Source organism: Pyrus communis, chromosome 6, assembly GCF_041283825.1.
Source record: "Pyrus communis isolate YQ-2024b chromosome 6, ASM4128382v1, whole genome shotgun sequence".
NCBI lineage: Eukaryota > Viridiplantae > Streptophyta > Magnoliopsida > Rosales > Rosaceae > Pyrus > Pyrus communis.
In genome coordinates, this window is record NC_142570.1 from 11,756,723 (window position 1) to 11,783,779 (window position 27,057).

At 39.2% G+C, this 27,057-nt stretch overlaps 2 protein-coding genes and 1 pseudogene across 5 annotated transcripts; 1 reads left to right on the forward strand and 2 right to left on the reverse strand.

The window, feature by feature from the left end:
- Positions 1 to 517: 517 nt before the first annotated feature.
- On the reverse strand, positions 518 to 4,978 carry LOC137711410 (transcription initiation factor IIE subunit beta). 4 transcript variants are annotated; one of them, XM_068450649.2, is made up of 6 exons: positions 4,814 to 4,943; positions 4,163 to 4,226; positions 3,782 to 4,021; positions 1,941 to 2,072; positions 1,681 to 1,797; positions 518 to 1,104 (listed from the first exon to the last, which is right to left on the reverse strand). In XM_068450649.2, exons 3-6 carry the CDS (start codon positions 4,019 to 4,021, stop codon positions 763 to 765), a joined length of 831 nt encoding a protein of 276 aa, XP_068306750.2. In that variant the 5' UTR covers positions 4,163 to 4,226; positions 4,814 to 4,943; the 3' UTR covers positions 518 to 762. The 4 variants fall into 4 exon arrangements, with proteins under 4 accessions (XP_068306750.2, XP_068306751.2, XP_068306748.2 ...); XM_068450650.2 differs by having other exon boundaries at positions 4,181 to 4,226; positions 4,814 to 4,933; XM_068450647.2 differs by lacking the exon at positions 4,163 to 4,226 and having other exon boundaries at positions 4,814 to 4,978.
- An 855-nt stretch (positions 4,979 to 5,833) lies between these two features.
- Positions 5,834 to 13,878, forward strand: LOC137711130 (uncharacterized). Its single transcript, XM_068450337.2, has 7 exons — positions 5,834 to 6,059; positions 6,954 to 7,097; positions 7,181 to 7,282; positions 8,212 to 8,382; positions 9,410 to 9,505; positions 9,715 to 9,855; positions 10,859 to 13,878. The coding sequence occupies exons 1-7, from the start codon at positions 5,976 to 5,978 to the stop codon at positions 13,736 to 13,738; spliced, it is 3,618 nt and encodes a 1,205-aa protein (XP_068306438.2). The 5' UTR covers positions 5,834 to 5,975; the 3' UTR covers positions 13,739 to 13,878.
- Positions 13,879 to 22,237: 8,359 nt separating this feature from the next.
- On the reverse strand, positions 22,238 to 23,593 carry LOC137735949 (uncharacterized; annotated as a pseudogene).
- Between the last annotated feature and the right edge of the window lie 3,464 nt (positions 23,594 to 27,057).

Here is a 27,057-nt window from a genome sequence, read left to right on the forward strand (position 1 = left end):
TCACTTTTCATTTTTCTATACTTTTTATTACGCCACTTTGCTGATAATTTTTTAGGAAAACTAATGAAAAAAGCTTGAAAACTTTTGAGTTTTAATGATAAAGACAAAATAAAGTGTAAAATGAGTAGTATAAAAATTGACTTTTTAGTGTTAAAATGTGATTTTTCATTAAAGTGAACAATATCGTGGGCTTTTCGTTAAAATTCCCTAATTTTTTCCCCACCATCTTCCTTTATGTTCACTTTTATTTAAGAGTTTATACACAGTATTATATATGTGAGTGTGTGTGTGTGTGTGTGTTCAAAATTTAGGTTTCTTAAGACTTCGCCTCATACCTCAAGGCTTTCGCCTAGACAGAACCATCCATGAAACGTCCCATCCACACCTTTTTCCTTTAAAACATTGACAGCATCTTATGCAAAAAATATACGTTGATTGAAGCCCTTGAGGTATGTCTTGTGCCTCTTTAACTTCCATTTCTGAGAGGTGCTTGGCAAACAAGTCCCAGAAAACCTCGTTTACAGTCAAATGCGGCGTTTTGATTCTCAAAGTGCTTTTCACTAACATTAATAGTTGTCACTTGGCTAATCAGATTAATACATTTGTTTTAATACACTCTTTGGACCATACAAGCCACAACATCTCAGAGACCTTTCACATAAACTTCATGATTGTAAATGCAATCACATATTTGAAGGCCATACCAAAAAGGTTTTGCCTCGAAAGCATTACCACGCAACTTGCCAAAGAGGACGGCTTGACCTAGTTCTTCAGGTTTTGGAAAAGCTCCGGCAGATGGGCGTTTGTAAGCTTGGTCCTCTTTGTGATCTCGTGCTTCTTCTTCTTGGGTTTGGATTTGCTAGGAATGCCTTGACTCTGTGCCAAGGCCCTTCTTTTTGCAGTATCCGTGGCCGGCTTCATCCCATTCTTCTGGAGCTCTTTCTCAATGTCAATCATATCACGCGGCAACTCAATCCCCCTAAAGAGCACCTTAAGGTCATCGTCAACCTTGGAGGCAGGCAACCTGGGGTCGTTTGGATATGCTATGTCCTCTTGTGAATCAAAGTTTGAAAGCAGCCAGATATCACCCGAAGCTTTCAAAGCCTAGAAAATAATTTCTCTTTCTAAGATTCCACAGTAAGAGTAGAAATCCAGAGACTACAATTTACATCACAGCATATAACAGCAGCCACAGAAGCCTCAACCAAAAACTGAAAGTTGGGATGAAAAAACAAGATGCACATCCATTTTCCTTCATAAAATCAAAAGAAAGAAGAAATCTATTACGACATCTTTAAGACCAAAGATGTAGAACTCCCTTTTGGGGTCACCATACCAAGCTAAAGGCATTACAAACAGTTCCTAACAGGTTCCGCCATAATGGCCTCAGTAAAAGCAATAGGGCTAAAGAGAAATGAAAACTTCAATTCTCTGTAGTTCCTCAAATTCCCTAAATATGCAAAAGTTATAAAGACCCACGGACATTCCATCTGTGTACTTTACAAGGTATAACATCAAAACACTTTGGGACCTCTCTCTCGCACACAAAGACAGTCGCATTATTTTTTGGGTAGGGGGAGGAATCTCTAAGATATCTAAAAAGTAAATACAGTGTCGTATGATGTCATCTGCTATACCATGATTCATCAAATAAGTAGAACATGTACAAATAATATATACCTGTAAATCGTCCATCACATTTGGGTAAGCATCCTTGAGATCAATGACCGGTATACCCTCTGAAAATTTCCGTACTAGGGACAGAAGCTGTTTTTTGTCCATGATACGATGTTTGGACTACAGATAAAAAAATACAAGTGAAGATGTCATCCTTCATGGAGGTTGAACAAGAAGGCCATTTATAAATAATTCAAATGATATATAAAATCATAGGCGTCCTGGTCTACTAGGGCAGATAGTTAGATAAAATTCACAGTTACCTTATAAGAGAAGCTCTTCCCATCATAAGAAACTTTTAGGTTATTCCTCAGACTGTCAAAGACAGCTTTGTTAGCATTCACATCGACATAACATTCTTGATTAATTTGCTCTGGTGTATACGAAAGCCTTGTCTGCAAAAATATGTAAACACAGAGATTCCAAGTCATCAGATAGTCCTATCCAAGCTGGCATCCCTCTTATCAAAAAGCAGGAAAGAGAAAACATAAAAAAAGAGCTGGGAAAGGAGGGAGAGTAAAAGGTGTTCCCAGGAAAGCATGAAATTGCTCCAACAAAATTATAGATTAATGCCGATGTTAGCACCTAGTGAATTTCTAATTGCTACAACTGAACCCATGGCAAAGCTAATATTTTTAAGCACAAAAACTCTTCCATCTTAACCTCGCAAATATTCTGTTATAAGCATCCAGAAGATCAGAAATAAGCAGTCCCTACCAATAGCCATCAGCACAGCCCTCTTGTATATATTATATGCAAATGCTGATTTATTTCTGAAGTCTGTTATTTGTTTATGTTTTAGTAGAAACAAATTTTAATTCAGAAAACAATAAAATTACACAAGCAATGGACAAGATGGCCATAACAGGAATGCAAAAGTACAAGAAAAATCATGGAAGCAAGTGTTCTCAAACAGTAAGACATAAACCACATAATACAACACGATACCTAGTATATAGCAAGATCAACCCCTGCATACTAGAATAAGATCAAGCCCTGAATTCTCTATTGAGACCCATAATGATGACCAAGATAAAAAAAATTCCAATAAAATCTGTGTCCCACCACCTGCAACATCTTCGAAAATCATAGCCAAACATCCCAAATAACTAGCCAATGGTATGCACCCCCATAAAACTTTGGTTTTCTTCTCCCACCCTGGTAATTAAATTTCTCAGATAAAACGGAGAAAATATACTCCAGACTCCCTGAACAAGCACCACCAAAGGCTCAAAAACCACAGGACAACGTATAAAAACATGATCTCCAGATCCCAATGCTAGCATAGGATGCATCACTGAGGATAAAGGCATGAGTCGGCTCTCCTCCTTGGAATCATGTCCGGAGTATTGACCTTTTTATGAGCCACTAACCAAGTAGCAAACTTCACTTTGGGAGGAATTCATCTTTTGTGACCAAAACTATATATACAAGTACAACTCACATATGTTCATCAACCACAGGCAGATGTAGAAAATAACGTACAGCCAATTATCTATACCCTTGCTGCTCACACTGGGTGCTCTAGATACTGATCAATCATCAGCTTTACAACGAAAAAATTTCTTGCTATGTGTATCTCCCAAAAAAACTACAAACATAACCAATTTTGGTATGCGGTCCACTATTTTACAATTTTTTTTATCATTTTGTTAAGCAAAAAGAGTTTTTTTTTTGGAGAAGGGGGGGGGGGGGGGAGTGGAAACAACCCACTACTGTCTCGCCAGATGGGACTTACGGTAGGACACAGAAGTCACCACCGTCCAAATCTGCAGGCACACCAATAAGTTACATGCCAAGAATATCTGCACTAACCTCTACCAATTATCTTGAAATGATGCTGATAAACAAATTGTAATGGTACACAAAAAGCCTGCTCATTACAACTACCGTACGGAACAACAGGAAACTCAAAACATGGGGTTCAGATGAGCTTGTAGCTCAACCATGGACACCTAAATTTCTTTTCATGAATCGTGATTCAAAGTACACACACCACACAGTAATTATTTATTATGATTCATTAGGAGAGTTGTAAATGAAGCAAAATAATAGTCATTTACATCAAGCAAATAAAGGGTCAAAATGTGGGTTTAGTTCGAACCTCCCGCAACAGGTCTATAACACGCTTGATCTGAGCTCCAACAGGGGCTTTACGTATGCTATTAATATGTTGAAGTCTCTCCGTATCATTTGAAAATTTGACAGCTGGAGCTGGAGCCTTAGTGACTGCAGGCGCAGGTCTTGGTGTTGCTGTGGCCCTATCAGATGCAATGCCGATAAGAAGTGACTGTGCGCTCTCTTGCTGCTTCTTGAACCTATTTAAACTCTCTTTCAACGCCATCTGCAATTCACAAAGTTTACTTAGAACTCATCATCTGTTAAAACAGTATAGAAAGATGTACTACGTAAACAATGCAAAATCAAGTTTATACACAAATATCAAAATTGAAACTCAAACAAGTTATTGCAAGCGGTGGATTACACTGGATAGGGCCTTCACCTTCCCCTTAAACCCACTGCATCCCAGGTTCAAACCCTTCCCCACCCTGTAGTTTAAATGAATTTAGTGTAAATTATCGGATTGATTGTCAAAAAATCCACAATCTGTCAATCTCCAAGAGTACACACGTAATCTCAAATTACTTCATTTCCATTAATTTTTATTATCAAGTCCCAGTATTAAAAAACGAACATGGCATATTTCTAACACCGATCAGAATTTGAAAAAGATTTCCCAGGTCACTGATGAACATATTGGAATCGATAAAATCATAAACCCCCATCTCCAATTCATCAGAGTAAGAAGTAAGAAAGAACGTAATTTCAAGTAAAAACCCACAAAAATCCAAATTTTATCCCTTTTTAATTTATAATTTACCCTTTCAACTTCTGGGCGCTTGCGATGTTTGCCTAATTCCCATCACAGAAAATAAACTGTGGGACCTAAACATGGTGTGTAAATAGATGAAACGATTCATGAATTCAACAGAAAAGGAACCCTAAAACAGGTAATCGAATACGTATTCGGGTAGAAATTTGAATTTTAGATGGATAAAATTCGAAATTAAGCACTAGTTTCTACATACCCGAAAGCTAGAGAGGGAGAACGAGTAGCGAGAGAACAAATGCTTACCGAAGACAGCTCGAGAGGACTCGGATGAAGGCTGCTACTGTAAGAGATATGAGAGGACAAATGGGGGGATCGGATGCTTACCAAAGCGAGGAGAGAGAAGAGGAGGGACAGAGTTTTATTTTATTTTGCAAAATCAAACATTTTAATTTGGATAAATTATATTTTACCCCTTCTTCGGGTATGGGCAGGATTTGGAACCTCCTTGGATCCTCTTCCTAGGGATCTTAAGCATTAACGAACACGGATCGTTGATAAAAAATCGTACGGTTCTAATTAAATATTTTTTATATTTTTAAAAGTAAAGCACCAACGTTTTGCGTGAAAATATAAAAAAGAAAAAAATTGTGGCTGCAAGATTTTTAATCAACGGTCCATGTTCTTTGATCCTTATGATCTCCAGAAAAGGGATAGGGCAAGGATCCAAATCCTATAGGGCAAGTGTAACCTCATACGACAATTAAAAAAATTTATTAAATTTGTCGTTTGATAGCAAGAAAGCACAGTAAAAGATTTAATGATGACCTATTTTTGAATTAAAATTTAACGACAGGTGATCGATCAAGTTTAGAACATATCTTAAAATAGTAAATACAGTAATAAATCATACAAAGAAAAATGCGAAAATGCAAGGGGATAACAAGGTATAGGTAGCAACAGAAAATAATTATTTATACACCTTACTTTGGGTTCAATCCACCAATTTTCGAAAGAGGATCTTTCTGGATCTAACCGTTCATTGTATATCGTGCTATTAGTTTTTATCAGATACTATTTACGTTTAAATTTAAATAAAACAATCAAATGATTTTTAGCCTTACGACACATAATGAATGATTAAAATGTATATATTCGATCCAAATTCCCAATTTTCTTCTTGCAATTTAACCGAGTTACACTGTTGTTTGTAAGGAAAAAAATAAAGAGGGAGAGATTGAGAATCGAGGAACACGTGTGCCGCAACATTTGACTCCGGTCCATTCCAATCCACAATGTTCACTAATATACGTTTTAGCTGTTTGCTATTTCTCAATACACTTTCACTTCCGTTTTACTTCACAAGACCTGGAGACACCAAACACCCTCGATAACACCCAAACTTTGATCGCCGAACAACGCTCAGATTCCCGCGTCTCATCACTGGAGACTTCGTATTCCTGGCAAAATGGTGGCCAAGAGCTCGCCGGACTGGCTCCCGCCCGGCTGGTCCGTCCAATCCAGAGACCAAAAGAGAGGTCGCAAAATTGAGGTAATATTTTCGCCAATTTCGTTCTTCTGTCTTCCTAGGGTTTGACTTGAAACCAGACAATCTCGGTTTTCAATTGGTCCCGTTAGCTTGTGGCTGAGCTGCCATGGTAGAAAGCTTGTAGCTTTGATTGCGTTAATTTGGCCCGTGTTCCTCTCTTTAGCTTCATACAAGTTTTCTATGATAACTGCATGTCACATTTTCATGGCCTTGATGATTTCGATGATATGCGAGTGCGCCTGTTTGCGAAAAATGTGTGCTTTGTTGATGAAAAGGAGTTGCATGTTGGGTGTTGCGTGATTCCGGTTGTTTTTAGCTAATAAGTTTTGCATTTTTAGGAAATTCTGAAGGTTTCTGTTCTGGGATTAGTAGATTGACTTAAATTAATTGCTGTACGGTCTCAAGCCGTGATTGTTTGTTCGCTGCACGGAAACAGTCTAGTTTGTAATGGAAGATTTTGTTGTGCTCGGGGTTTGGGGAGTGTGCGTTGTCTTTCTTTTGCGTAGATTCCAAAAGAAGTGCATCAGGAGTTATTGATGGATCTTGCTGCCCAAAAATGACTGTTTATTAGGTATAGATGCGAACGTCAGTGTCATGGCTCATTAAACTCTCTTTGGGGTTTTTTGTGTCATTTCTGGTGTTGATGACGGACGTATTGCTTGAGCTGGCATTTGCAAAATGACTGTTGTGAGTGAAGTATTGGAATCTGAAATGAAAATGGATATCTTATCGTCATATTGGAGGAATAATGTTTAACTTCTTCCTATTCTGTTCCAATCTTGATGACCTAATTGAGCAATATAGTTAGAAAAGATATTAACTAATATGGAAACTTTACAATCAAAAGATCATGCCATTGTGTTATCGCTAAGCTCATAATCACTTTGGCGTCTGCAGTTTTATATCCATTTGGAAACTGGGAAAAAGTTCTTCTCTAAGGATGATGCTGTGCGCTTTATCAAAATGGAAAACACGCGCGGTAAAAAGCCTCAGCCAACTTCTGTGCAGATCCCAAACCACTCAGAAGAAGTTCCTTCTCAAGTAAGTCTTTTTTCTTTTTTAGGCTTTTCTCTAAACCATATGCTAGGTTCATCTATTTGATTGGGCTTGTTTGTTATCAAAAGCTTGAAGTGGACCCAACCGAATATCCTGAATGGTTGCCTAATGGTTGGAAAGTGGAGCTGAGGATACGACAGAGTGGTGTGCAAGTTGGAAGAGAATACAAGGTAACGTTTATGTGCATTTTTTGTGTGCCTTGCCGTTATTGTCTAGTGAATTTATACTTAATACCTTTTTAGCATTTTATTATAACACCATTACTAGTGGCTTGGCAATTAATTTTACCAAGGAACTCCTGGTTTGTTATTAATCATGATTTAGCTAGTATTCCAAAACACATGGTCGGCCTGGCACATGCATATTTGACATGGTTGTGAGATATGTCAGGGCTCAGTATTTACGTTTGTATCAATGACTTGATCGCATTTCACATTGAATACTTTTTCTAGTACATCAGATTTTGCCATCCAAAATTTGGCCCAAGAGTATGTCAAATTAGTTGTGCACATAATAGTGCAACAGTTATTTTACCAAATATTTTAGTAACATTCCATTGCATATTAGATGTCAAACATTCAAAAGGAAAAGGTTGAAGCAAGTAATAGTTTATTCCTTTGAATGCTATAGGTTAGAAATAAGTATTAGGATAATGGTTTTGGTCTGTTTGAAGGATGCTAGGTGTTAAATTACATTGTATTTGTGTAAAAGTTATTACTGCACTTATTCATATTAATGCTAGGTGTTAAACTATCTTCTATGAAGGATGCTAGCATTAAATTCTATGGTGCCACTATTATCTTTGGTGCTATTTTGTCATTAAGTCGTTAGCAAAGATTCCTGTATGGTAGAATCCTAGAAATTGTTTACCTTTTATTAATGTCTTGCACACTTGTTCCAACCATAAACTGTAATATCTTTTCTAAATCCATTCACAATGAGATTGTATGTTGTTGTATTCTGTGGTCTAATTACCTGTCTTACGTACAACTTAAAGAGCGGGTTGATGTGGTTTTACAAAAATAGTCTTGTAACTTTCCTGTTAAAGTTGATAGTAAACTATGAAGAAATATTGACTTGAGCAATTTTCCTTTTGCAGTGTTACATTGATCCTTCCAGAGAACGTACATTCTATTCCAAGCCAGAGGTATTTCGGTATCTCAAAACTGTAAAACGGAAGAGCTCGAAGTCTGGAAATCTCAAATCTATAAGCAGCAAGAGATGCATAACCGAAGGGAAGGATGTCACTACCATGCAGCTGACAAAAAATGTTTGTTTCATTTGATATTCTCTTGCTGTAATTTCTTTTTCATACTTATTTGGATGGGACAAAAATTCTAAAAAAATTACCCAAAAAGAAGCTCCATGGTTTATGAATTGAATTCCTCCGTCCAAAAGAAATCAAAATCTAGCTACAATCAGTTTTCTTTAGAAGCTGTGTTCTTAACTTCGTAGAAAAGCCTAAAGTAGAGAACACTTAGCATTTTACGTGATGTAATATTTTAAGGAAGTTAACCATTTGAGTCCTGATTAAACTATCTGCCTTCTTGGTAAATTTTTCCTACAATCACATTCCATCCCGTAAATGGCCAAAAACGTCAACCTGATGACTACTAGAATTTTCCTATCTTTTTACTTTTTCATATGGTTGAGTTCCCCTTGGTCATTATATCTGGGTCGTTTAGTATATAAAAATCAAAGCATGGAAAATGGTATAAGATTTCTGAGCTAAGTCATTATCTGCTTTCTACCTTAATCATTGGAATCAAACGGATTAGAGAATTAGGTTCCTGCTGAAATACTTGTATACGGGTTGTTGGATAAATATAATTTTGTGGTATTTTAGGATCACTTTTCCCGCTACTGTTTTTTGATATAACTTCTCCTACTATTGTTGAATGATGATGTTTTGGGTATACCTGAAAGGTAGAACAGTGAACTATTTCACTAAACTTTACCACTATTAGAGCTTAGTCCAGCCTGCCAGACATCCATTGTAGTTTGATTGTGAAAAAGAGAAGTTCTAAACTGTATATTATGTTTCGTCTAAAAATAAATAAAAATAAAAGAAAAGTAATAAACTGTTTCTGCGAAAATCATCCTAAGCCTGAGGTGCCCTGATATTGACGGCACCTCATTTCCATATCGAAGTATGAAGATGGTAGTGTTAGGGGACTACTCACTGCAGGTTTCTATTGCATGACATACTGAAGCTACCGAACGAATGATTGCATTCTGTTTATGAAATTCATGTTATTACATTTGTTTAATCCAATGATTGTTGATGTATAATTTAGGTTTATGTTGAGAAGCATCATGTGGAGGATTTACCACCGGGATGGATAAAGGAGATCAAAGTTACAAAGTATGCAAATCGATTTAGAAAAGACCCGGTATAGAATCAGTTACCCTGATACTTATTCCAGCTGATGTTGGTTCTGTTCATCACCCCATCTCTCTCTCTCCATTCATAGTACACATGCTCATGTGCTTTCCATGCTTAGTCTTGCTGTAGTAATAATCCAACTAGTTGCAGTTTGTTTCTATGAGTTCTTGACTATATACTATATGCTGATTTTTAATGGTCCATTCCTTTGGACAGTATTACACAGATCCAGACTCTGGATACGTGTTCCGCTCCAAAAAGGATGTTATTTGCTATCTAGAAACTGGAGAGATCAGTAAACATGCATTTAAACCCAGGAATATGTGCGGGAATGTTCTAAAGTTAGCTAATGATGCAGTAAGTGCTATATCCATGCTGTTTTTTTAGTTCCCCCATCACCAATGTTCTCTGTTACTGCAATGTTGTTGTTCACTAGTGCAACACCAACATTATTTATTTGTATAAACAGTTTTAATGTTTAATGGTATCAGTTTGGAGTTTACACTGTAAAAACTCAGAATGCTTATTGTTGTATTCTTTGAAAGCTTTAGTGCTAAAACATTATAACCCATGGTTACATGAAAATTTAGTGATCATGACAGATACGGTGTGATGCATGACTAACATGTGCAGAAACAAAATAAAGTTCAAGTGATATTCACTTATACTACTTTGAAAGACAGAATCTTTTTAATTTAAATCACTTATAACACTTCGAAAGCATGTTCCAAGTAAAAACAGGGAGGACTAGGTGGAATTTGGGCTCTGATATTTTTTGTATAACATGATTAAGCTTAATCCAAAACAATACATCTCTCAGTCCCTGATTGAAATACAACTCTTACATTTATGTAGCAGTGAAAGCTTTCTCGTGTTGTGGGGTTTTGATTTTCTATTTTGTTAACGCCATTTAAAGCATCTGTTTTTCATAATGGTTTTGGAGCATTGTTACTGCTTTGGCTAAGATTCTTTCATGTTGTGGTAGGCCAATTTCATGCGTATTAACTTCTTACCCATTTTAGCGAAGATGGAATTTAACGTATTTAAACATAAAGTTGCTGTTTTCACACTCATCTGTTCTACTGTTCTGTTTACCTGTCTCTGAAAGAAATAGAAGGTATTCAGTAAATTCTCTTTAATGAATAAATCATAAAAGTATGAAACCAAGGAACTCCAAGTCAAAACTGATGTTTCTCTATAACTATGACCCTCTGAATGTGGTAGGCTTGTTAGGAACAATTTTATCTCTTTTATTAGTTATCTGTTATATCTGTTGTGCACGAGGGACATTATATTAATAATATGCTTTTCCTTTTTTTTTTTTTTTTTTTTTTTTTTTTTTTTTTTTCTGTTACTGTAGCCATCATCTGCAACCAAAAGGAGAAAACTTGAGCATCCTGTCATGAGGAGACAGGTATCACAGCCAAAAATTGAACTCCCTGACAGACGTGAAGGAAATATGTTATTTGTTGAAGTTGAAGGTTCTGTGGTAGACCCAGGAAAAATGAGTTCTGCTGGAGATGAGCCTGGTTTGACTCCTGCTATTAGTCTGAACGAGAACAATTCACTTGAGCCTGTGATGGAAAAAAGCAATGTGAGGAGAGCCCTAGTACACTCGAGCAAATCAAAAAACAAGGAAATTCATAATTTGTCTCGTCGGTCCTCAAAACGACTTGCTGGGATCAGTTTAGAACTACCAGAAGCTGGAAGCTCCAAGTTGTTAGACAAAAGGGTACCCTATGAAAGTGGAGTGGCCTTTAGTTCGACAACTGAGATTGTCCAAGAGAAGCATTTAACTGGGAACATGCTTGAAAAATGTGCCGAAACTAAGGAAGATAGTTCTCTAAACACTCTGGAAAAAAGCAAAGGCAGGAGAGCCCTAGTAGACTCGAGCAAATCAACAAACAAGGAAAAGATCAATTTTTCTCGTCGGTTCTCCAAACGACTAGCTGGGAGCAGGTTGGAACTACCAGAATCTGAAAGCTCCAAGTTGCAAGACAAGATGGTACCCTCTGTAAGTGCAGTTGCCCTTGCTTCGACAGCTGAGGTTGTCCAAGAGAAGCGTTTAGTTTATGACATAGTTGAAAATTGTGCCAAAAATAAGGAAGATGGTTCTCCAAGAAGACCGTCACAGGCAAAAGCTGAACTTTCTGACATACATGGAGGAGGAAAAATCGATGTTAGAAGAGCCTCTGTAGACTCGAGCAAATCCAAAAACAAGGAAAAGTTTAATTTGTGTCGCCGGTTTTCAAAACGACTTGCTGGGAGCAGGTTGGAACTACCAGAAACTGAAAGCTGTGAGTTGCCAGACAAGATGGTATCCTCAGTAAGTGGAGTTGCCTTTGCTTCGACAGCTGATGTTGTTAAAGTGAAGCAATTACCTAATAACATGCTTGAAAAATGTGCTAAGACCGAGGAAGATGGTTCTCCAAGCAGGTCATCACAGCCAAAAGCTGAACTGTCTGAGACACATGAAGGAGAAAGGTCATTGCTTGAAGTTGGAGGTCCTTTGTTAGACCCAGGAAAAATGATGTGTGCTGGACATGAGCCCCTTTTTACTCATGCTGCTTACACCCTGAATGAGAATAATTCAGTTAAGACTGTTTTAAAAAAAAGCAACATCAGAAGATCCCCAACAGGCTCGAGCAAATCAAAAAACAAGGAAAAGCTTAATTTGTCTCGTCGGTCCTCAAAACGACTTGCTGGGCTTGAACCAGAGGGGGCTGCTAATTTGGTTTCCACTGAACGAGCTGTTCAAGCTGCAACTAGGAAGCCTAGTAAAAGTGATTCTGGTCAAGATGTAGGTTTGGCTTCAGATCTTGTAAGTAGAGCATCTCAGCAGCTTGGGGCTCCATCAGAAACAAAGGTAACGCATCATACTTTAACTGATTTAAAATCTGCATCACCTGAGCAGCCATTGGACAAGGGAGATATGCAACTTGATGACCAAGTGGTTCCTAAGGAGCAACAACAAGAGCTGGAAACTGAGAAAGGGGATGCTGAGAAGCCAGAACCAGAGCTCAGCATTCTGTTTGGTTCAGACCCCTGCCTAGAATTCGCATTCAAAACGCTTACAGGGGAATTGCCAATATTTGATAATGTGGATAACAGGCCTATTCTAAGACCTGCAGCTGATATGATGAAAAAAGAAAATTCATCTGACGGTGGAATGGAAAAGAACTGTAGTAGAAAACCGAGGGCTAACATATCCAAGGACAGTCAAGAACTTAAGTTGCCCCGTTGGTCTTCAAATCAGTATGCTGGGGTTGAACCTGAGCTGCCGGCCAGTACTATGTCTGAGGAACGAGCTATTAGAATTGCAACAGAAAATTCATGTAAAAGTATAGCCATCCCAGCTGTGGATTTGGCAGATGAAGCATCTCAGCCGCTTGAGATTACACCAGAAGCAAAGCTTGCAATTCGTCCTTGTACTGCTATAAACAATTCAATGCAAGAGGAGCTGTCAAACAAGAGCGTGAAGGCTCTTGAAGAGTATGCTGTTCCTCAGGAGAAACCCCAAAACTTTGAAACCGAGAAGGCACATGTTGAGCATCCAGAGCCACATTTCTCTTTCCCTTTCACGGATTCATGGTCCGACCCATGCCTAGATTTCGCATTCAAGACTCTTACAGGTGCAATTCCATTAGAGGATGATTATTATCACGGTTACTTCCAAGAGAAACTTGACACCTCTCACAACCATAGAGATAGTTTGGCACTACCAGATTTTGGCACACCTAGCTTGTTTCAAAGTGATATTTTACCTCAGTTTGATCCACCAGAACAATCTGTTTCTGGCCAACAGTTTCCCATGAATTCTGCATTCCTGCCTTCAGGAAATGTGAGCATGCCGAATTGCAGTGGAATTGGTTCAGGCCAACAGTTATCTAGGAATCCTTCATCCCTCCCTGCAGGAAACGTGAGCATGTCAAATTGCAGCGGGGTTTGTTCAGGCCAACAGTTACCTATGAATCCTTCATCCCTCCCCGCAAGAAATGTGAGCACGTCAAATTGCAGCGGGGTTTGTTCAGGCCAACAGTTGTCCATGAATTCTTCATTCCTGCCTGCAGGAAGCGTTAGCATGTCAAATTGCAACGGGGTATGTTCAGGCCAGCAGTTATCCATAAATTCTTCATGCCTGCCTGCCGGAAATGTGAGCTTGTCGAATTGCAGCTTGGTTGATTCGCAGTGGCCTTGCGTAGGAGGCAGTAATGATTACCATGGAAATGTAAAGTCCTAGAGCGAAGGTAGTTCCTGTCTGCAAGTACACAGGTTTCTGTAAGTTGTACATTTTGAAACCTTGTAACTGTATGTCTCTTGTGATGTAGCAATGTAACCTATGAAACAATTCATGATAAAATTTCACATTATTTAATAGAATGGTAATACAAATAATCTAATAAAAGACAACCCCTTAATTGAAAATAGAAGAAATAAAAATCCAACTCAATAAGCATCACCTCTAAGAACATTTTTTGTTAACAGAGCACCGTAGGATTTTTGTGAAGCACAAAGCACTATAGGATGTCTATTCACAAAGCTATTCGTTGATTAAAAAAAAATATTTGTTGAATTAAAAAGAAGAAGAGGTAAGATGGAAGACAACTTGCAACAGTCACATAATCAGTAAATAATTATAATAAATGTTTGAACTAATAAAAAGCTAATAAAAACATTTAATAATTAATTAAAAATTATTTGAAGTTGTCAAATTTGACAGCAACTCATGTGTTGCTATTTCATGTCATGCCACATATATAGGAGCTGATATTTTGGTTGGAAAACACTAGTGCAATCTTCTTTTTTTAACTGTTATTGATGATGTTGACCACTTGAGTTGTATGTCTGGAAAGGATTTTAGGCATCCACTAGTTATTAGTACCCGCGCGTTGCTGCGGGTTTTAAAGCAGGATGAAATGCTATATTAAAGACTTGAAAAATGGATTTGCAAAGCAGTAACAACACTAATAACAAAGAAATTGGAAAAGCTAGAGAAAAGCTTGAATTGTGAGAATATAGGGATGAACTTGGGAGTTTTTTATTGGATCACAACAGTTACAACTGTTTTTGGATTAGGATGATTATTTTTACAGACAAAAAATTAGCAAATACTTTCATATGGAGATACAAAAAATATTAGAGCTATATATTCTACTTTAGCAACCCTATGTGCTCTAAAAACTAAACCAGCTTCTGTACACAAAAAATTAACAAATGCTGGTATATGGAGGTACAAAAAATATTGTCTAGTTTTGAGCAGAAAGTGGTATTTACAAACTACCAAAGATCTTAGACAATGTTTAATATAGAGTAACAAAAGATGCAAAATATTCTGTAGCAGAGCATGAAAGGTCTTGTTGCAGGAGCACTATCAGCATTGACGTTGAGAAACCAAGCTAGACAGAGAAAAACAATGGAAGGCATTTAGACAGTGATTAAGTTCACATTTGAGCAGTTTTGAAGCAAAAAAATTAGCAAAATGAAACCATACTTACCTAGTTCATTTTTGGGGGGATTGTATTTGTTTTTGAAGTAGCTGGAGGCGATTTTTTTTTCCAGTGATTTGATAGGCATTTCATCAAATTCTTTTGGGTCAACTTCTGAAATTTCTTCTGCCTCACTATTTTAAATGGCCATGACTAATGAGCACATTTTATTGCACAAAACATAAAAAATGTTGCCCAACTATAATTCGTAATACTCTTTACTCATTTTTTTAAAAAAAAAAAAGATTCTTCACAGGTATATTTTAAGCAAAGCAAGATAGGCAGAAGATATGCATGTTTGAACACAGGGAAGTAAAAGAAAAGTATCAGATTTGATGACAGTATGGAGTTTGAATCAAAACCTCTCTTCACTGCCAGTAAAAAGAGCTTTCCTCACGGACTCCCTCTTTCGTTTATGTGATTCTCCGCTTGTTTCAGGTGGTGAGATCGAAGATGATACAGTAGTGGAAGATACTGTGGCTGCTCTTGGTACATCTGTGGAGTTATCCGTTTTATAGCTGTCTTGCCCGACACATTGTAAATCAGCACATCACTTTTTTGTAAACTATTCTTTCTATTTTCGAACCGCAAGTGAAAAATCTTCTTTTGTCCAATTAGTCGCAAAAACTCATTTGGCAGTTGTTGGTCAACCAATCTCTGATTCATGACCAAATCTTTGCAGGCCATACCAAAGGCACCGTTTGGTACGTGGGACGGGACGGAACAGAGTGGGACAAGGCGTTCCGTCCCACATTTGGTGCGCTTAAAACGGGTGGAACGAGCTGTTCCACGGGATGAGTTTTGAGTGAATTTTCGTTCCACCTCACCCCCCTGGAACGACTCGTTCCACATCCGTGGAACACAAAATTATAACCTCTCCGTCTCCATCTTCTTCCTCCTTGTTTCCATCCGAGGGCATCTTTGCTCCCGCTCCGTTCCGTTCCGTCCTGTCCCATCCCGTTCCGTCCTATTCCGTTCTGTCCCGTCCCGTCTGCATACCAAACGATACCAAAGTGTTTTTCTTTAGCTTTGCCAATTATCAAAGCATTGATTTCATTAGTGCTGTCTTCAAGAATCAAATTAACTTTGTACCTATATTTAAAATTTGAGTTGCACGAGTTTTTTATGGTTTATAACTCATTGTTAACAATTAGAGCAAAGAACTTTATACAACAGAGGTTACAGATTTGAACTCATTTTTTACTTGCAAAGAAACAGCACGGAGTTGAAAATTGAAGAAAAAGTAAAAAAAAGACAGAACAATAAACTTGCATATTAAATGTTACCAGGGTGTTGGAATTTGGTTGGGGTGTTTCTGACAGATGAGTTGTCCGGTCGCTGGGTCGTTATGCATTTGCTTGACACAATTGGGGTAAGCATTGTACCACCAATCATAATGTGTGTCGAAACGTTTGACAGATGCTTTACATAGGAATGTATCATTCTATGAAATGTTTTGTGACATGTGTATCATAAAAGAGCAACAACAAAATTAGTCTTTGTTCAACATGTAAAAATGCAGGTTCATGCTTTTTAAAAAAAAAAAAAAAAAAAAGATAGGAACGCATAAATCGTTTGTATACCTTATACATATTGTTACTCTTCTTGCAGTACGCAGAATTTCAGCCTCATTTGCCTGCCTTAAAGAAGGAGGCAGTATTTTTACAGGGACTTTACAGGTTGAGAACCTGCAAGTTTAAAAACAAAATAAAGAATTTTGAAAAATCAGCATGTTTGGAGGTTTAAACAGGAAGCACGATTTTAGATGTGCACTCACACTAATTTATATGAGTTAACCTCTAGGATGTCTCGGTCGATGAAAAAAAGTGAGGAGCCAATACTATTCAAGACGATGTTGTATGCAGATGCCAAAAAATAATAACAGAATTATAAAACAAACATTAGTAAATATTAGAGATGAGTAAGTATTTTTAATCGAATGATAGGTGTTTAAATGCGAGAAAAAAAATTGTAATGAATACATTTAAAAATGTGGTAAAATAATTTGAACACGCAAGACTAGAAACGAAATACAAACCGTAATGAATAGATTCTAACAGTTGACAATTAAGAAATAAAAATGAAAAAAACATTCTGTCATAAGAGATAGCAACCGAATACACTAAAATCGCATAATGATAAAAGAGTGGAAAAGTTTATAGCAAGAAATGTAAGAACATAACCAAATAAAGATAGAAAAAGTGGGTTTTAGTTAAATGAGCTACCTTGGTAAATCTTGACTTTTAAACTTGTAAACACAACAATAATTGGCAAAGACAACTTCTGGATCGATAAAGAACAAAAAGCTTCTGCAATATTTACCCACAACGTAACAGACAATTCTTCTTTTCTGTGCACAAAACAAATGAGAAACAAAGACTAAATTTTCTTCCCACCCTAACAGATAAAATGATATTAACAATTTAGAATTGCAAAAGTTAAACAAAAGAACTGACACACCCCGACTAGATCAGGGCGTGCTGGCCGTCACGCGGAAGTGACGTAGCCATGTGCACAGTGCGGAAGCTAATAAAATAGTAATGTAAATAGTACGAATAATAAAAACTAGCATACAAAAGGTAATAGAAACAAGTGCTAGCGTAAGTGAAACACAAGTTCAGAGCATAAGCCTAAAGCAGTCCAAATGAAAATGATGCGACAACAGTACACCCAAAGGTAGCCCTACGCTGGTGATTGTCTGTCAGAAATGCCGGGAAAGTCCTCTGGGGAAAACCACCAAACCTACTAGTCAACTAGAACCTGGAGGGGCGCAAAACAAAAGCGTGAGTGGGCAAAAACAAAGCTTTTTGAAAACCATTAATAAATACGTTCTAACCCTTCGCCGTAAAACCTGTATACTTCCCAGAAAATAGATATACGTATATATATATCAATCATGCTCAAGAATATGCCATGCCAAAACCTAAAAATGATATGCAAGTGCTCAGGTATAAATCATATCGATAACATATAATCTGGCAGCCGGAGTCACCTAACGTGACCTGTACGGCTGAATCTAGAGCTCAAATCTCAATCTCACTAGTTGGACCTGCACACGAGTCGGAACCACCTAAAGTGGTATGTACGACAGGCCTGGGTGTAATACATATATACGCTTTAGTGCTACGATCACGTGAAGGCTGGGCGAATAATAGCGAGTCACCTACGAGTCGGAACCACCTAAAGTGGTCTGTACGACAGGACTGTGCACCTAACTTGGATCCAAGCTGAGCGTGTGGTGCGGGAGGTAAACTTCACGTGAAGGACTGTGGCCAACTCTAGACGGGAGCACTAACACTGGAGGTGCAGGTTATGAGCTCTCTATGCATATAAATATGTATATGATTAATATTGCAACTAACGATGCATAAACAACGATAATATAATGCATGGCCTATGGCAAATAACAATTCAAATCGATTTCTGGGAAAATATATGTATATAGGTATATACGGAAAACCAAAAGCCCACTCAATGGTATGTGGAAGGGTTGTAGCCCCCTGCCTCGAGTGACCACGCTCGTCCTCGGGATAGGTATCACCTATATGCGAAACAAGTACAAAAACGTCAATTTTAAAGCACATAACCAAACCTTTAGAAATAACTTCTCATACAATGCTCAAATGGGGTGTATGAATACACCAACGTGATCTACTCAACCTTAGGAACATCCCCATATTTTTAAAATAGTCTTTTCACGCGTACGTTTTAATATTTCTGGGACGGGCTGTCACAACCTACCCACCTTAATAGAATTTCGTCCCGAAATTCAAAACAACCAAACATCAACCCCTAGTGATCAAAGAACAACCGAGGATACAAATCCCTCATCCGATCTTCTGTCTCCCACGTAGCTTCCTCGACTGAATGATTCCTCCACAAAACTTTTACTAAGTTCACCGTCTTGTTCCTCAGAACCTTTTCTTTCCAATCTAGTATCGTCACTGGCTCCTCATCATAAGTCAAATCTGGATTAATTTTCAAGGGTGGAGGAGGTATCACATGAGACGGATCAGCAACATAATGCGAAGCATAGACACGTGGAACACGTTATGTACTCTAGCCAACTCCGGAGGCAACTCCAACCTGTAAGCTACCTCACCAACTCGCTCTGTGACCATGTAAGGTCCAATGTACCTGGGACTCAACTTACCCTTCTTTCCGAACCGCACAACTCCTCTCCACGGTGAAAGCTTCAGAAATACCCAATCTCCGACCTCATACACTCTGTCCGTAGCATGCCGATCTGCTAGACTCTTCTGCCTGTCCTGGGCTGCCTTCAGGTTAGACTTAATTATTTGAACATTTTAAGTAGTCTCCTCAACAATCTCTGGACCCACTAAAACTCTTTCTCCGACCTCTGACCAACACAACGGCGTGCGACAAGATCTACCATACAATGCCTCAAATGGCGCCATGCCGATACTCGAATGGAAACTGTTGTTGTAGGCAAATTCCATTAAATCTAACCGCTTGTGCCAAGCATCACTAAACTGTAGTACCGAAGCTCGTAACATATCCTCCAAAGTCTGAATGGTTTTCTCTGACTGTCCGTCCGTCTGAGGATGATACGCCGTACTATAAAGTAATCTCGTACCCAAAACTTCCTGAAAAGCCACCCAAAACTTGGATGTAAATCGTGGATCACGATCCGAGACAATACTCACAGGAACACCATGGTATTTCACAATCTTCGAGATAAACAATTCCGCTAATCGGCCCAAGGAATACTTCTCCCTCACAGGAATAAAATGTGCTGACTTAGTAAGCCGATCAACGATCACCCAAATGCCATCAAAGCCATTATGTGTACGCGGAAGCTTGTACACAAAATCCATAGTGATATTTTCCCATTTCCACTCTGGAACGGGAAGCAACTGCAACAACCCAAACGGCTTCTTCCTTTCCGCCTGAACTTGCTGACAAACAGCACACCTACTCACATACTCGGCTATCTCCCTCTTCATACCCGGCCAATAATAAAAGGGTCGAATGGTATGATACATTTTAGTAGCTCCTGGATGCATAGCGTAAGCCGAGATATGTGCTTCATCGAGAATTTCTTTCTTCAAATCCAAATTATTAGGCACGAACATTCTACCCTCCTGCATTAACATGCCATCCGATTCACGAACTCTGAGGTCTCTCCTCCTTCCTCGATCTCGAGCTTGGATCAATTCCTGGGTTTTTCGATCAGCTACTTGAGCTTCAAGCACCCGATCAACTAAAATTGGTCTAACTTGAAAATTAGCAAGTAAAGCCACATCTCGGTCTTCTGCTTCCAACCTCACTCTTGTAGAACGTAAATTTGCCAGAAGAGGAATACGACTCGCATACAACGCATTAATGCGGCCCTGAGACTTCCTGCTAAGTGCATTAGCAACTACATTTGCACGACCAGGATGATAATCAATCGTGCAGTCATAATCACTGAGCAACTCCAACCACCTCCGTTGACAAAGATTAAGATCTTTCTGCGTAAAAAGATATTGAAGACTTTTGTGATCTGTAAAGATCCTACATTTCTCTCCGTAAAGATAATGCCTCCATAACTTCAACGCAAAAATGATAGCTGCCAACTCCAAATCATGCGTAGGGTAATTCAACTTATGCAGTTTCAACTGTCGTGAAGCATAAGCAATCACACTACCATGCTGCATCAACACACATCCCAGACCATTCAAGGAAGCATCACTATAAACCTCGAAGTCACCACTATCGTCTGGGAGTGCCAAAACAGGTGCATGAGTAAGACAATACTTCAACTGCTGGAAACTCTATTCACACTTATCATCCCACTCGAATTTAACGTCTTTCATCGTTAATCTCGTCAGTGGTAAAGCAATCACAGAGAAATCCTTAACAAACCGCCGATAATACCCTGTTAAACCAAGGAAACTCTTCACCTCTGTGACGGTTCGCGGTTACTCCCAATTCTCCACCGCTGCGACCTTCTGAGGGTCCACCAAAATACCCTGAGCCAAAATGATGTGCCCCAAAAACGCAACTTGGTCTAACCAAAACTGGCACTTGCTAAACTTAGCATACAGTTGGTGTTCCCTCAACCTTTTCAACACCTAAGTAAGATGTCGAACATGCTCCGCCTTCGATTTGGAATACACCAGAATGTCGTCGATGAAAACAATAACAAACCTATCCAAATATGGCTGGAACACCCGATTCATCAAATCCATAAATGCAGCTGGTGCATTCGACAACCCAAATGGCATAACCAGAAACTCGTAATGACCATAATGAGTCCTGAATGCCGTCTTAGGGACGTCATCCCTACTAATCTTCAGCTGATAATACCCAGACCTCAAGTCAATCTTGGAGAATACACAAGCACCTCGAAGCTGATCAAACAAGTCATCAATACGTGGCAACGGATAACGGTTTTTAATCGTCATCCGATTCAATTGCCTGTAATCAATACATAGCCTCAAGGTTCCGTCTTTCTTCCTCACAAACAATACTAGAGCACCCCAAGGTGAAGTACTGGGCTGAATAAAACCCTTATCCACTAATTCCTGCAACTGAACTTTCAATTCCCTTAACTCAGCGGGAGCCATACGATAAGGAGTCAAGGAAATAGGATTAGTACCTGGAAGCAACTCGATAGTAAACTCCATGTCTCGGTCTGGTGGTAAACCAGGTAAATCCTTGGGGAAAACATCAGGAAAGTGTCTGACTACTCTCACATCCTCAACTCTACTAGGAGCGGCCTCATCCAACACCACATGAGCTAGGTACCTCTGGCAACCTTTAGATAACAACCTTTCCGCTCGCAAAGCCGAAATAACACCATGTCTCACCCCACTCTGCTCGCCCACAAAAGTAACCACAGGTAGTCCAGGACGATGAAACGTAACTATTTTCCCGTAACAATCAATATTGGCACGATTGAAATGCAACTAGTCTGTGCCCAGAATCACATCAAAGTCAACAATATCTAACGGGATAAGATCAGGTGGCATAACCACATCCTCTACTATCACTGGACATCCTGGGTACACACGATCTACAATACATCTCTCTCCTCTAGGCATAGCGAACTCTAAATCATACCCTAGAGGTGTGGGGCGAGGTTGCGTCACTTGAGCAAATGTATGAGAAATCACAGAATGTGTAGCACCATAATCAATTAATACTCTAGCAAAATAACCAAGGATATTTAACGTACCCATGATCAAATCTGGATTATTCTGAGCATCCTGTAGAGAAATATTATGAATACGCCCCTGGGTCTGTCGTCATCCACCTCGACCCCTGCTCGTCTGGCCACCACGACTCTGAGTGCCACGCCCCTGACTAGGTTGACCAGACTGCCTCGAAGACCCCGCACTACTCATAACAATCTCTCCCTGCTGGAACTGTCCTCCCTGAAACCACTGAGAACCGCCTACTGAAGCTGGAGGATACGACATATAGCCGCCAGAATACGGAGGATAACCACCCTGGGAATATGGGTCCTGGGGATACTGATATTGTCCCGGGGCATAAGGAACAGCATCGCCCTGATAGTGGTAGGCACCACCTCGACCTGCCTGTCCATAACTACCCGGACCCTGAATCTGCTGAATCGGCGCAGGTGGCGGCAAGAAAGTTTGCTGTGGCTTCTGCTGCTGACTCTGGGGACAATTTGCAGCCCGATGTCCCATCTGCCCACACGTAAAACAACCACTGCTACCACGCCTGCACTCACCAAAATGCCGGTTATTACACCTACGGCAAACTAGGGCCCTGCCTCGACCACCATCACCCTGTCTCTGCCCTCTGGCACCACCAGCAAACCTACCTCCTCGTCCCTGACCAGTGGCACTAAAACCACCGCTAGAAGAGCTAGAACTAGTGCCACCCCTCTTAAAGTTCTACATCCTACGAGGTCCGAGCAACGCCTGACCTTAACCCTTATCATCTTTCTTCTGATTGCCATCATTCTCTTCCTCCTCACTCTTGCTCGGCATGTTCTCTGAATCCTCAATCCTCAACAATATCTCATAGAAATCCTGGTAGGTGTCACAATGGGTAGTGGTTGCCATCGAACGCCACTTCTTCTTAGTACCTAGGCGGAAACGACGAAGCATCTCCGCCGGATTACCCGCAACATCTGGATAATAGCGAGACAGATCAGTGAATCTCCGATAGTACTCATTCGTCGTCAACTTCCCCTGTCTCAACTCGGTGAACTCCTGCTTCTTTCGATCAATATACTCAGGAGGCACAAACCTTCTCCTGAACAACTCTTGGAAAACATCCCAATCAATCCTCTCAGCTGGAGTCAAACGACGAGATTCCTGCTCCCACCAGGCTGCAGACTCCTTACCCAGAAACCATGATGTCGTCTCAACCCACCTCTCAACAGGAAGGTTCCCCTGATTATGCAGCACACGAAAAGTCTTCTCAATATGCTCTAACCATCTCTCTGCACCCTTATGACCCTCACTACCTTCGAACTTATCCAATTTCAAATTGTACATAGTCTCCAGAGGAGTCCTCTGGGGAGGGCGAATTGCCGACTGAATGGCTGTAGCAATAGCTTCCCCCAGCTGAGCAATATCGGGGAAACTAGGCTCAGCAGAGCGACGTGGTTCCCGACGAGGCGGCATAATTCTGACAGAAGACACCAAAACCATTAGAATACTCACAAAAGCACAGGACTGCCAAACCTAGACTCTGATACCAATTTGTCACATCCCGGCCCGGGAAGGATCACTTCCCGAGCTCGCTCCACCACCGTAGCACGATATTGTCCACTTTGGGCTTACCATTCCCTCACGGTTTTGTTTTTGGGAACTCACGAGCAACTTCCCAGTGGGTCACCCATCATGGGATTGCTCAAGGCCCCTTCTCGCTTAACTTCGGAGTTCCTACGGAACCCAAAGCCAGTGAGCTCCCAAAAGGCCTCGTGCTAGGTATGGATGGGACTATACATGTAAGGATCACTCCCCTGGGCGATGTGGGATGTCACAATCCACCCCCCTTAGGGGCCCGACATCCTCGTCGGCACACCACGACCAGGGTTAGGCTCTGATACCAAACTGACACACCCCGACCTAGATTAGGGCGTGATGGCCGTCACGCGGAAGTGACGTAGCCATGTGCACAGTGCGGAAGCTAATAAAATAGTAATGTAAATAGTACGAATAATAAAAACTAGCATACAAAAGGTAATAGAAACAAGTGCTAGCGTAAATGAGACACAAGTTCAGAGCATAAGCCTAAAGCAATCCAAATGAAAATGATGCGACAACAATACACCCGAAGGTGGCCCTACGCTGGTGATCGTCTGTCAGAAATGTTGGGAAAGTCCTCTGGGGAAAACCACCAAACCTGCTAGTCAACTAGAACCTGGAGGGGCGCAAAACAAAAGCGTGAGTGGGCAAAAACAAAGCTTTTCGAAAACCATTAATAAATACATTCTAACCCCTCGCCGTAAAACCTGTATACTTCCCAGAAAATAGATATACATATATATATCAATCATGCTCAAGAATATGCCATGCCAAAACCTAAAAATGAAATGCAAGTGCTCAGGTATAAATCATATCGATAACATATAATCTGGCAGCCCGAGTCACCTAACGTGACCTGTATGGCTGAATCTAGAGCTCAAATCTCAATCTCACTAGCTGGACCTGCACACGAGTCGGAACCACCCAAAGTGGTCTGTACGACAGGCCTGGGTGTAATACATATATACGCTCTAGTGCTACGATCACGTGAAGGCTGGGCGAATAATCGCGGGTTACTTACGAGTCGGAACCACCTAAAGTGGTCTGTACGACAGGACTGTGCACCTAACTTGGATCCAAGCTGAGCGTGTGGTGCGGGAGGTGAACATCACGTGAAGGACTGTGCCCAACTCTGGGCGGGAGCACTAACACCGGGGGTGCAGGTTATGAGCTCTTTATGCATCTCAAATCACTACTGAATATAAACATGAATAACATTTACCTGGCACTTACCTGTGCGTCCGCAGCACCAAATATGCATATAAATATGTATACGATTAATATTGCAACTAACGATGCATAAACAACGATAATATAATGCATGGCCTATGGCAAATAACAATTTAAATCGATTTCTGGGAAAATATATGTATATAGGTATATACGGAAAACCAAAAGTCCACTCACTGGTATGTGGAAGGGTCGTGGTCCCCCTGCCTCGAGTGACCACGCTCGTCCTCGGGATAGGTATCACCTATATGCGAAATAAGTACAAAAACGTCAATTTTAAAGCACATAACCAAACCTTTAGAAATAACTTCTCATACAATGCTCAAATGGGGTGTATGAATACACCAACGTGATCTACTCAACCTCAGGAACATCCCCATATTTTTAAAATAGTCTTTTCACGCGTACGTTTTAATATTTCTGGGACGGGCTGTCACAAGAACAACCTGATATTCTCAATGTATATATCACATTTTTGCGCTATACTTCGATTAATCTATTTTGGTTCCAATTGCTGGACCGCAATTATATGGCCAATCACATCTTATAATTTAAAAAGTTAATACAAAAATAATGTCAAAACTCATTTCACTGAAAAAACAACAGAAATGTTTTTAATTGATGGACATGTAGATACACACACATATAGAGAGACATATATACACGTATTGATGTTACTTGTAAGAGTATCATCTCTGTTCAGACGGGGATAAAGCATGTTAAAATCCAGTAGGAACAGCTGATGTCGAGGGATGGGTGGAAAGACAGTAGAGAGTTTTTTAAACACTGTCGTAGCGATGAATATAACTTAGGTATCATGCAGCACCACTTTATACTGTCCTCTAATTCTGATCGTGCGAAAATTCACGATTTGGTAGCAATTACTGGCATCAATCTTTGAGGCTACTAGTTCACAATGAATGTCTGATGCACATGTTTTAACCGCATTGTTCTTTGTAATTGATCAAATGCCATAAAAAAAAAAAAAAAAAAAAAAAAAAAGAATAATAACATATTTAAAAAAGTTATGAACAAATAAATAGCAAAAAAATTATATTTTGGCACAGAGAAATTGAATGAGCACAGTGGGTAAATGGACTAACTGAAAATATGTAAACTATGACAACCAAGATTTACAAAGGACTTTTACACGTGAAAAAATCAAACTGTAAACTATATATATATAAACATGAATATAAATTAACAAACTAACAAATGAAAAATAAAAAATAAAAAAAACTGATGACATAACTATAACTGTTAAAATACTTAATTAAAATTATGGGACAATGATGGCTCACCATTTCATCAACATACAATGTAGTGTTATGTATTTGTGAATAGTTACAGAAATGCTAGATTTCTATATCCTACACACACGAATCTTTATTTTGTTTGCTTTAGTGTAAGTGCACAATTCTGCAATAGGGGTGACCTTGACTGTTTCCATTGAATTTGTTGAAAGTGAATATAAATTTTATAAAGATAAGAATCACCATAACACAAATCTGAAAACAAATATGAAAGAAATGACTGATTTGTTTCATTCCTAATTAAGTAAATGGTCAAAATAATTTTAACATAACTGTTACAAAATCGATAACCACAACACAAACTCGAAACTCCAAAAATAAAAAGGACTGAGAAAAGAAATAAGCCAACCAAAAGTAATTAAAGAACTAAACTTGATAAAAAAAAAATACAGTTCACATTAGGATAGTAACACAAATGACCACACATTAACAGATGACATACAATAACTATTATCAAACACTCAACACATTATGAAAGCAATAAAACAATGGTTGCAAAAAGCAAACTAAAGAAGAAACCAAATATTACAAAGACTAAAACATTACTTACCAAAAGTGAAACAAAATGTGAAGCACTTGTCCTGGAAGGGAAAAGTAGGGTTAAGGAGATATAATCAACTAATTTACCACACTGCAAATGGATAAACCAAAAAGAAAAACACTTAGTAAGTCAGTTTTAATACATTAAGAAAGAAATAAAAGACCGTTATCTCTGTCAGGTGGCATGGGTGCAAATTCTTTTTTTTTTGTTTTTTCTTCCATAAATATAACTTTACATTAATGTGAAATCGAAAT